Below are 12,440 nucleotides of genomic sequence, written 5' to 3' on the forward strand. Positions count from 1 at the left end.
GAAACAATGGAAACAAGTGACAGGTTTTATTTTCTGGGGGTCCAAAATCACTGCGGTCGGTGACTGCAGCCACAAAATTAAAAGACGCTTGCTCCTTGGAAGAAAAGCTATGATAAACTAAGCATATTAAAAAGCAGGGACATCACTTTACCACAAAGGTCCGTCTAGTCAGAGCTGTGGTTTTTCCTGTAGTCACGTATGCATGTGAGACTTGGACCATAAAGAAGGTTGAGCACCGAAGAATTGATGCTTTTGAAATGTGGTGCTGGAGAAGACCCGAGAGTCCCTTGGACAGCAAAGAGATCAAACCAGTCCATCCTAAAGGAAATCAACCCTGAACATTCACTGGAAAGACTGATGCTGAAGCTCCCGTACTTTCGCTACCTGATGCAGAGAGCCGACTCACTGGAAAAGACCCTGATGCTGGGGAAGATTGAAGGCAAAAGGAGAGGAGCGCGGCAGAGGATGAGATGGTTGGACGGCATCACCGACTCAACGGACATGAGTTTGACCAAACTCCGAGAGACAGTGAAGGACAGGGAAGCCTGGCATGCTGCAGTCCTTGGGGTCGCAAAGAGCTGGACACTCTGTTCTGACTTAGCGACTGAACAATGACAACAACAATACGGATGTTTTACAATGTTGTGTTCATTTCTGCTGTACAGAAAGGGAATCAGCTATATATATACATGTACCTCCTCTTTTTTAAATTTCCTTCCCATTTAAGACACCACAAAGCACTGCGTAGGGTTCCCTGAGTTATACAGTACCATTTCTTGAGCTAAACTTCTAAAAGCCATTAGGTATGACTGAACAAGGCAGGCATCCATGCAAGGGGGGTAAGGAGAGTGGGTGCTATGGGTGAAGTGAGATCCTTCCACACGGAGGGACTATTTTAATAAAGAAGCATATTGAAATTAATGGAAAACAGATTTCTCAAAGTTGAAGAACAGATTTACAAATTCGGAAAAAGAAATACAGAATAAACCTTATGGTGTGGAAATGAAACTGGAGGAATCATTGTGAATTCAATATCATTCATTCACATATATATATGTATATATACACACACACATAATATATATATATAAATTATATATATGAAAGAACCCGGGTTCTTTGGAAAAACAGCCAGCTCCAGATCTAGAGCACAGGAAAAGTAAGATAAGCTTGGAAAATCTTGTTTTGCTAGAAAGTAAGATATGATAAGGATGATGTGTGAAACTGAGCAAGCCCACATAGCAGCCTTCCCGGCAACCCACCTCTTGGTGTCCCGTGCTTATTGCTGATTGGGGAAAGGGGCTCTGGAAATAAACTGTGACCTCCTACGCTCCCCACGTGAAGAGAACAGGGGGCCCCAGCAGCTAATGACTGAGAAATAAAGAACACAGAAGCAAAGAGGGCAGGCAGACAGGAGAGTAGCCGTAACTTAAATCAGTCACAGGGACTCCCAGCTCTGTTTCAAAGGTAAAGATTAGTCTGACACACATTCCTAAGCTGTTTTATACAGACAACCCCCCAACCCCCAACCAGATGAGAAAAGCTGGCCATGAGCATGTATCCCCCAGACTGGCTGGAACCTGAAGACAGATGATGCCAACCTGTGACCTCATCTTGTTTCTTCACCTCGCACCAATCAGAGGACTGTGCACAAGCTGATGAGACACCCTGTGACCCTCTCACTCACCTCGCCTTTAAACACCCTCCACGAAACTCCATCGGGGAGCCTGGACGTTTTGTGGACAAGCCACCTGTGCCCTGGTCTGGTGCCCGGGAATAAATGCTGTACTTTTCCTCACCATGACCCAGAGCCAGCAGATTGGCTTTGCTGTGCACTGCGAGCAACCTGAGTTTGGTTGAGTGACATGAGGACACATTAAAAAGACACAAAGGTCAGCTTAAAGGGGCTCCCCTTGATCAAATCAAGGACAATATGGGCATTGACATAATGACAGGAACCATTACATAAACAGTAACTCTTAAATTCACACTGACATAAACAAATGGGTAGGACTTCCCTGGTGGCCCAGTGGTTAAGAATCCATCTTGCAATGCAGGGGATGTTGGTTCAACTCTTGGTCAGGGAATGAGGATCCCACATGCTGTGGGCTCCACGCACTGAAACTCCTGCGCCCAAGAGCTGCAACAAAAGATTCCACATGCCGCAACTAAGACCAGACGCAGCCAAATAAATATTTTTTTAAAAATGAGTAAATAGTTGGGGAGATGGCAATGTTTTCTTTACAAAAGAATGACAACTAATAATAGAGAAGAAATTATTTTATTAGAAAAACCACCATCTGGCAACCTGCATAGTAATAATATAATAAGAAGAAATACTGGGCTTCCCGTTCAAGATGGTGGAGTAGAGGACATGTGCTCATCCCCTCCTGTGAGAGCACCAAAATTGCAACTAGCTGTTGAACCACCACTGACAGGAGGAAGCTGGACCCACCAAAAAACGATACCCCATGTCAAAAAAAGAAGCCACAACAATATGGTAGGAGGGGCTCAGTCACAGTAAAATCAAATCCCATACCCAGAGGATGGGTGACCCACAAACTGGAGAACAATAATACTAAAGAAGTTCTCTCACTGTGGTGAAGCTTCGGAAGCCCACATCAGGCTTTCCAGCATGGAGATCTGACAAAGGGACTGGGAATCCCCAGGGAATCTGACCTTGAAGGTCAGTGGGATTTAATTATAGTATTTCCACAGGACTGGGGGAAACAGACTCCAGCCTTAAACAAAACTGTGCACACACCAAGACCCAGAGGAAAGGAGCAGAACTTAAAGACAGAGATAAAATATTATTAGCAAAACTTCCTGCTAGTGTTGAAGGGTCTCCTGTGGAGATGTGGGTTGCCAGGGGCTCACCACAGGGATGAAGGCACTGGCAATAGCAGTCTAGGAAGGTCCCCCCTGGCATAAGCCCTCTTGGAGGTCACCATTAGCCCTACCACAGAGCCTGTAGACCCCAGGGCAGTGTTGCCTCAGGCCAAACAACAGAGAGGGAGCACAACTCCACCCATCAGCAGAAACTGGATTACAGCTTTACTGAGCAAGGCCCTGCCCACCACAGCAAGACCCAGTTTTTCCCATGGCCAGTCCCTCCCATCAAGAGGCTTACACAAGTCTCTTAGCCTCCTCCATCAGAGGGCAGACAGAATGAAGCAAGAAGAACCATAATCCCACAGCTAGAACAAAAACCACATTCAGTTCAGTTCAGTTCAGTCGCTCAGTCATGTCCGACTCTTTGCGACCCCATGAATCACAGCAGGCCAGGCCTCCCTGTCCATCACCAACTCCCGGAGTTTACTCAAACCCATGTCCATCGAGTTGGTGATGCCATCCAGCCATCTCATCCTCTGCTGTCCCCTTCTCCTCCTTCCCTCAATCCTTCCCAGCATCAGGGTCATTTCCAATGAGTTAGCTCTTCGCATGAGGTGGCCAAAGTATTGGAGTTTCAGCTTCAGCATCAGTCCTTCCAATGAACACCCAGGACTGATCTCCTTTAGGATGGACTGGCTGGATCTCCTTGTAGTCCAAGGGACTCTCAAGGGTATTCTCCAACACCACAGTTAAAAAGCATCAATTCTTCGGCACTTACCTTTCTTCACAGTCCAACTCTCACATCCATACATGACCACTAGAAAAACCATAGCCTTGACTAGACGGACCTTTGTTGGCAAAGTAATGTCTCTGCTTTTTAATATGACAAAAAAGCAAAAAGTTTATGTCCCAGATGAAGGGAGAAGATAAAACCCGATAAAAACAACTAAGTGAAGTGGAGATATGCAACCTTCCAGAAAAAGAATTCAGAATGATAGTGAAGATGGTCTAGGATCTCAGGAAAACAATGGAGAAGATGCAAGAAATGTCTGCCAAAGACCTAGAAGAAATAAAGAACAAACAGAGATGAGTAATACACTAGAAGGAATCAATAGCCTAATAACTGAGGCAAAAGAATGGATAAATGACCTGGAGGACAGAATGGTGGAAATCACTGCCACAGAGAATATAGAAAAAAGAATGAAAAGAAATGAAGACAACCTAAGAGACCTCTGGGACAACATTAAATGCACCAACATTTGAATTACAGAGGTACCAGAAGGAAAAGAGAGAGAGAAAGGACCTGAGAAAATATTTGAAGACGTAATAGCTGAAAACTTCCCTAACGCCAGAAAGGAAACAGTCAACCAAGTCCAGGAAGCACGGAGTCCCAGACAGGATAGACTCAAGGAGGAACACACCAAGACACAGTGATCAAACTGATAAAACTTAAAGACAGAGATAAAATATTAAAAGCAACAAGAGAAAAACAACAAATAACATACAAGGGAACTTCCATCAGGCTATCAGCTGAATTCTCAACAGAAACGCTACAAACCAGAAGGGAATGGCATGATATATTTAGTGATGAAAGGGAAGAACCTACAACCAAGAATACTCTGCCCAGCAAAACTCTCCTTCAGATTTGATGGAGAAATCAACAGCTTTCCAGACAGAGAATTCAGCACCACCAAACCAGCTTTACGACAAATGCTAAATGAACTTCTCTAGGCAGGAAACACAAAAGAAGGAAAAGACCTACAGAAAATAAACCCAAAACAATTAAGAAAATGATAACAGGATCAAAGGCACCAATAAAAAAACAAAGACTGACTAGGAGGATGAAAACACATGCATATATACACTTCCAGTTACCACATCACTCTACTGGACCCCCCAAACTGTATGTAATTATTTTACACTGTTAGGTTAATCATGTTCCCATTATGGCTTGCAATTGTAATTATCTTTCATTTTTTTATCTGGTTACTGATTGTGAAAACTGAAAAGCATCTTTTACTATTGTGATTATGTAACTATTACTCACTTAATACCACTGTATCATGATCGATCAACAGAAAAATAATAGAACTCTGTACCACCAAAACTATGATTTAATAGAAAAACTTATAATCACTTATTAAAATCCAGATGTATGTCAGAATTATCTTGGAATTTTTTGAAAAAATACAAATGACCAGGTATTGCTTTTTTCTCCAGAGCTCCAGGTATATTTCTAACGAGCAGCCATGTTTAAAAACAACTGGACTATATGATGATCTTTCACTTTTATCTAGTTTTGTTTCACTTTTTCTACTTCATATTCAGTACTGCCATTTCATTTAGTTTATGTTTTCCAGTTTCTCCACCTCTCTTTTTTTCTGATGTTCTTTCTCAAGCTTTTATCAAGCATAGCAGAAAAGCTTTTGTATACATATATATAAATATGTATAATATATATATTTTAAAAACTTATGAATTTTTGCCTAACTAAAAAATGTATATTTTGATCCCACTTTTTTGACTTAGAATGCTATATTTCTAATTAAAAAAAAAACAGATATGCAACAAACAACAAAGGTTTACTGTATCTAGCACAGCGAAGTGAAGCAAAAGTCACTCAATGAAGTCCGACTCTTTGCGACCCCATGGACTATACAGTCCATGGAATTCTCCAGGCCAAAATATTGGAGTGAATAGCCTTTCCCTTCTCCAGGGGATCTTCCCAACCCAGGGACTGAACCCAGGTCTCCTGCATTGCAGGCAGATTCTTTCCCAGCTGGGCCACAAGGGAAGCCCATGGCACAGGGAACTACAGTCAATAAATATCTTGTAATAACCTATAATGGAAAATAATTTCAAAAATAATGTGTGTGTATTTATAACTCAATCACCTTGCTGTGCACCTGAAACACTGTAAGTCAACTATACTTCAATAAAATATATAAAGAAAAAATATCAGGGGATGCTGAAACAAGTGAGTCAAATTTTAATGAGAAATGGGATACTTACATAAAGTGTCTCCCTACAAAATATTTATTACCTTAAAGCTTACAGTGGAAAAACCTGATGTCAGCCACCACCTTAACTAAGTAATCACTTAATTAAGCACTGGTAACATGACATACTACCTACCACATGGTAAGATGCAGTAAAGAGCACATGAGAGAAATCAGCAGACAAACCCAGACTGAGGGAAGTTTTGTGACATAACTCATCTGTAAACTGTCAGAGGCATCAAGATCATAAGTCAAGGCAAGACTGAGGAACTGCTGTAGACTTAAGGAGACTAAGACGACATGAGAACTAAATGCTATGCACAACCTGGACAGGATCCTTCTGCTAATGAAGGACCAAACCACAGAACCTGAATGGAGCCTGTGGGTTAGATGGGAGTAACATATCAAACCTCGTTCCTGATTCTGATGGTTTATTACTATCACATAGGAGGTCTTTGCTGCAGGAGTTACTGAAGTATTCAGGGGTCACAGAGCATCCTAAAGGCAACCTATTCTTAAGTAAAATAGAAAAAATTCATTTGTATTATTCTCACCACTTAGCTGTTTGAAACTACTTCAAATTACCACCCCACTCCTCAAAAAAGGGGCATATGGGAAACTTCCCTGGTGGTCCAGCAGCTAAGACTCCATACTCCCAATGCAGGGGGACCAGGTTTGATCCCTGGTCAGAGAACTAGATCCTGCATGCCACTACTAAGACCTAGCACAGCCAGATAAATAATTTTTTAAAAAAAAGGGATGTGACATGACTCTCTATGTGTGTAAGTTATCCTCAAAATGTGGTTACCAATTTGTACTTCCCCAGGACAATGTATGAGAGTAAACCCAAATCAAAATTTTATTCTGTAAAAACAAAACAACCCAAAATGCTTATCCTTCCAGCTGAAAACCAAACATGCTTTCAAAAGGACATTTATATGCTCAGAAAGGGAGCAGGAAGGATGCATCCCAAACTGGTGACAATGGACACATCTGAAGAGAAAGGAGGACAAGGAGAAAGTGAGGGGGGGTACTATTGTGGATTACACGCTCTTCTCTATTGTTTGACTTTTTCTCCTTAAGAATATATTCAGAGAGGGATAAACTGGGTGATTGGGTCTGACATATACACACTATATATATAGAACAGATAACTAATAAAAGGCCTACTATAAAGAACCAGGAACTCTACTCAATACTCTGTAACGGCCTATATGAGAAAAGAACCTAAAAAACAGAGTGGACATATGTATATGTATAAATAATACACTCTGCTGTATAGCTGAAAGTAACACAATATTGTAAATGACCTATAGTCCAAGAGAAATTAAAAAAAAAGTGAAGAAGAATATATTCACTTAATACCCTTAAAAGAAAAAAAAAGGCATTGAGGGGGACACTTGTTTCCTAAGAAGTGTAAGAGTGAGTTTACAATATCACCTTTGAATTTCCTGATGCCATATGCAAAGCTTATGTGTATATGCATTATTAGCATTTTTCTGAAAATACTGAAACTGAGCAGGACCCTGCAGGGCCTTCCTGGACACAAAACCCCTTCTGTGTCCTCCATTTCTTGCTTATGGGAAAAAAAAAGGCTTGTCTCCTAGGCCTCCCCAGGTTCCAAAGAGCAGGCTCAAGCAGTTAATGATTAGGACACAGCAGTCACAGGACTCCTAATTCCTCCTGAAGGGACAGAGGTAAGAATCTGATGCACATTTCTGAGCTATTCTTCAGAAAAGACAGCCCCCTCACCACCCAGGTGGAGGATGGCAACATCAGGCTGACCACAAGCAACACGGAGATCCCAAACTAGTTGGAACCAGAAGGTCGATGACTGAGATTCCTGACCTATCACTGCTACCTCACCACCAACCAATCAGAAGGTCCATGAGCTATCATGCATCTGAAAACCCTCTGCCTTGTCTTTAAAAACCCTTCCCTGAAAGCTACTGGGAAGTTCATTTTTTTTTTTTTTTTTTTTTTTGAGTGTGAGCTGCCCATTCTCCTTGCTTGGCATCCTTATTTTGCTGCAAAGACCACTTTCAAGAGTTTGGCTTTATGGAACTTCCCTGGTGGTCCAGTGGTTAAGAATCCACCTGCCAATGCAGGGGACATGGGTTCAATCCCTGGTCCGGGAAGATCCCACATGCCACGGAGCAACTAAGCCCTCATGCTCTAGGGCCCGGGTGCTGCAACAAGAGAAGGCATCAAAATGAGAAGCCCACACATCAAAACTAGACAGTGGCCCCCACTTAAAGCAATGAGAGAAAGCCCAGGCACAGCAATAAAGACCCAGCACCACCAAAAAGAAAGAAAGAAAGAAAAAGTCTGGCTTAGTGTGAAGTGGGAACGCTAACCTTGCTTGGTTACAACATGGTCATAGCTTTCATCACTCCCAAAGAGAATCCTGCCTTATACCTTCCAATAAGATCGACATTTCTCTATCTGAGCTGGGTCAGATCATCCTCACTAAGAAGATCCTAACACTATGCAGGAATACACAGTCTAGGATTTTGCAACACTCACACTGTCTTCCCATATCATTTAGTTAAAGCCTTTAAATCTCAGTGACAACAAAGTTTTCTCTCTCTTACCTGAGAATTCGTATTTAGCACAGGACATGTCAATGGTTGACTCCAGGTCAATCTTGGAAATGTCTGAAATCCAAGACCGGAAATGTTCAAACAGAATTTTCCTAGGAATGTAAACAAAAGATAACTTGTTATACCATGATGGAGGCTCCATTTGGATCTATGCCACAACTATTTTTTCCTGCAGGTTTTGGTTAATTGAAGATCCATTCTTGAGAATGTTTCTTAATTTAAACTTGCCAAGTTTAAGACTAGTATTCCCAGAGAAATAAATGCAAACCTTTCTACTGTAATATATTTTGCTCTACTGTTTCAGCTTATTTTCTTCATCCTAAATTTATAGTATTGCCCTATCACGATAGCGGTCTGGCCTTTGACAGCAGAATACCAATGTTCTAGTCCAAAGTTACTGACTTCGAGACATGCTTTTCAGCACTAACACTAGCTCTATTATTTAATGAACACTTGGGTGGGTAGCACTGTTCAGGATTAAAAACTTTAAGCTGCAGTAATGGTGACTACTATGCTAATTGTGTAATAATCAATAAACCTTTTTCATAGAAGTTCTGATACTAAGATAATACCAAAGAAAAGATGGTTGAACATTTCCATTTACAGCTAAAGTGGCTCTGAATAGAACTCTAACACAATTTAAGACTCACTCAACTCTGAAATTAGGTTAACTTGGATAGATCACCATTTTTATGTCAATTTTATCTCCATAAAATTGGGGAAAATATTTTTAAAAATATTTTTAAAGGGTTTATGCTAGCTCAAATTTTGCACATGAAGAGACAATACTGTTTCAATCATCTTAATCCAAAAGTACATAACTGAAACCCCCATAAAATGCAACTGTGCTATTAATAACTAAAGATCAAGTCTCTAGGCTGATCCCCTGAAATTTTATTACCAAATATCTTTTTATACTGTGTACTACCCAATCCAGAATGTTCCAGAATATATTGTATTTGTTAGTCTAACCATAAAAGCCATGTAACTTTTACAGGCAGAGTTGCAAATTAGAAGAGACCAGCAAAGCAAACTGTAAACCAGGCTTCAGGTAAAGTGGGTGGTCAAAGTCTTGAGTCTTAAATGTTTATGCAACTGATATTATCAAAGCTTTCCATCCCTCTTTTACTGGTAACATCAATTGCCACAAATTTATTCCATAGAAAGCTCTTCCTCTGGTCATCCCACGAAGGTGTCACAAATATAGGGTTATTTTCTGCCATCATTCTCATTTGTTAACAGTATTCATGAGAGAAATAACAGAACCTAATGGGGAAATAAAAAGGTCACCTTTCTGTAAAGACAAGGAATTCCATCTCTCACACCTGTAACAATCTGGCTGTTACCGTTTAGGTATAGAATGTAACTCAATCCCAGAGGAAAGAAATGCTTACCAGAGGGGTGGTGTGAACTAATGAGACAATGCCCTGGAAGCATGGTCATGGGAGAAAAAAAGGTCTAAATAACTGTGAACTGTTACGAGTACAGTTAACAAATACTTCAGGTTTTAGAAGAAATAATCTGTGCAGACTGCCACTTACGGAAATATCACGGGGGTGGGGGGAGGGAAATAGAATGAGAAAAAAATAACTTGTATAGGTGAAAAATAAACAGCTTTTACGAAGTAACATGTGTCTACTGTAGCAAAACTAGGGGAAAAAATCCTATAATAAGTAAAAAGAAACTTAAAAAAACCTATAGTCCTATTAGCCAGATGTAAACATACCATTCCTACAAGTCTTTTTCTTTGTATACACATAGGTATACAAATAAACATTTCTTTTTTTTTTTAAATGAGATCACACCATGTGTGCTATTTTTAACTTCTTTTCTGTTTATATTTTTCTAGCCTATGCTTTTGCCAGCAGTAAGTATCATATTTTATAAATCACTTTAAAAAACACTGCAAATTAAACTGGGACAAAACATTAATTGTGTGAGATACTGAGTCTCAGAAAGATTAAAATGTTTAAAAAAAAAAAAGTGTCTTGGAATTGATGAAACAACTACCATACTCATGTGTTGAGTATTTAATGGTATTAGTTCAGTTCAGTCACTTAGTTGTGTCTGACTCTTTGAGACCCCATGGACTGCAGCACACCAGGCTTCCCTGTCCATCAGCAACTCCTGGAGCTTGCTCATTTAATGGTATAGTTTTCCACTTTGTTCTGTACCATCATCTGTATAACTCTTGATGGGTGGCCATTTAATTTGTATGTAATTATTCACTATTATAATAAACAATCTCATATGGAATCTTTGAGCACATCCTTATTTTCACAGGACAAATTCTTGTATATGGAATTATACTACAAAAAGAAAGCATAATTTTAAGGGTTTTGATACATTTTTCAAAACCATCCTCTAAGAAAAATTGCAGCATTGTGTATCTACACTTCTGCCAACACTGGAGCTTTTGTTTTAAATATATGTCAACCTGACAATGTGAAAGATGGTACCACCAGTGTTAATTTGTTTTCCTGGTTACTAACACAGTCATTTTATCACTGAAAACTTTGGCCATGGAATCAGACAGACATGGATCTGTATCTCAGCTCCATTTTCGCCTAGATAACTTTGAAGAAATTATTACTTTCTGTTTCCTCCTCTACAAAAGAGGACAACAATGCCAACAAAGATGGCATGATGTGACATTTAAAGCACTTACTCCTTTGCTTGGCACATATTAGGCACCCAACAAGTATGAGTACTCCTTTACCTTAAAGCACAGATGTGGGGCTCTCTTCTCTTCTTCAGATCATCAGACTTGACCGTGAAAAAACAAAAACAGGATTTCCTTCATAAATCAGACACACACAGCAGGGCAGTTTGGGGAGGGAGCACGCTGGCAGCCCGGCACTGCCACTGAGAGCCGGGCTCTGAAGCCAAACTGTCTGTGGTTGACGCATGGCCCCCTCCATTTGGCAGCTCTGGGACTTGGGCATGTTGCTTAGCCTCTCTGTGCCTTATTCACTCAATAAATACTTACAAAGGTATTACAGTGGAGCTTATATATTCTTGTGGGGGAAAGACAATAAACATTAAAAGTTGATTATTAGAATAAAAAAGGTGAGAAATGTCAAGGGGAAATAAAGCAGAGTATGAGGGACCAGGAGCGCTGAGAGCAGGGAAGGGCTTGCAGTTATAAACTTGGTGGCCAGGTTAGACTTCATGCACGTGCAGCACAGGCTTGAAGGAAGCTGGGAGGTGTACCCAGGGAAGATTTCAGCAAAGCAGATTCAATGTCCTGAGTGGGAAGAATGCCTGGCTTGTTGAAGAAATCATAGGATGCGGCTTAGCGAGTTGGAGGGAAGCAGCAGGAGGTGGGGCCAAAGATGTAATGGGAGACGTATAACCACTCTGGTTTTTGCTCAGAGAAATGAGAAGCTTAAGGAGAGTTTGAGCAAAACTTTTCAGAACTGAGATGAAATTCACTTAACATAAAATTTACTATTTTAACATCTCCAAGAGTGTAATTCAGGGGACTTTTAGTATTTTCACATGTGCAACTATCACTGAGGCATGCTCAGTTGTATCCGACTCTTTGCGACCCCACGGACTGTAGCCTGCCAGGCTCCTCTGTCCATGGAATTCTCTAGACAAGAAAACTGGAGTGGGTTGCCATTTCCTACTCCCACTATCTAATTCTAGAATATCTTCATCACACCAAAAAGAAACCCTTTACATATTAGGCAGTCATTCCCCAACCCCACCCCCTAGCTCCTGGCAACCACTAATGTACTCTCTACGTTTTGCTGGTTATTACCTATAAATGGAATCACACTATATGTGGCCTTCTGGGTCTAGCTTCTTTCACTGAGCTTGTTTTCAAAGTTTACCAATGATGCAGCAGTATTTAGTACTTCATTCCTTTTTCTGGCTGAATAATATTTCATTGTATAGACATACCACTTTGATCTATTCATTCATCATCAGTTGATGGACACTGGGTGTTTCTACTTCTTGGCTATTATAAATAATGCTGCTTTGAAATTTGAGTACAAAT

At 40.5% G+C, this 12,440-nt stretch overlaps 1 protein-coding gene across 3 annotated transcripts in view; it reads right to left on the reverse strand.

Moving 5' to 3' along the window:
- OGFOD1 (2-oxoglutarate and iron dependent oxygenase domain containing 1) overlaps positions 1-12,440 on the reverse strand; it is a 32,759-nt gene that overhangs the window by 14,073 nt on the left and 6,246 nt on the right. For all 3 annotated transcript variants that reach the window (XM_061138538.1, XM_061138537.1, XM_061138539.1), the window contains 2 exons: positions 11,154-11,200; positions 8,426-8,526 (listed from right to left, as the gene is read on the reverse strand). In XM_061138538.1, the coding sequence (XP_060994521.1) occupies positions 8,426-8,526; positions 11,154-11,200 (148 nt within the window). The remainder of the gene's footprint in view (positions 1-8,425; positions 8,527-11,153; positions 11,201-12,440) is intronic.

This window comes from Dama dama, chromosome 4 (genome assembly GCF_033118175.1).
Source record: "Dama dama isolate Ldn47 chromosome 4, ASM3311817v1, whole genome shotgun sequence".
NCBI classification, from domain to species: Eukaryota; Metazoa; Chordata; class Mammalia; order Artiodactyla; family Cervidae; genus Dama; species Dama dama.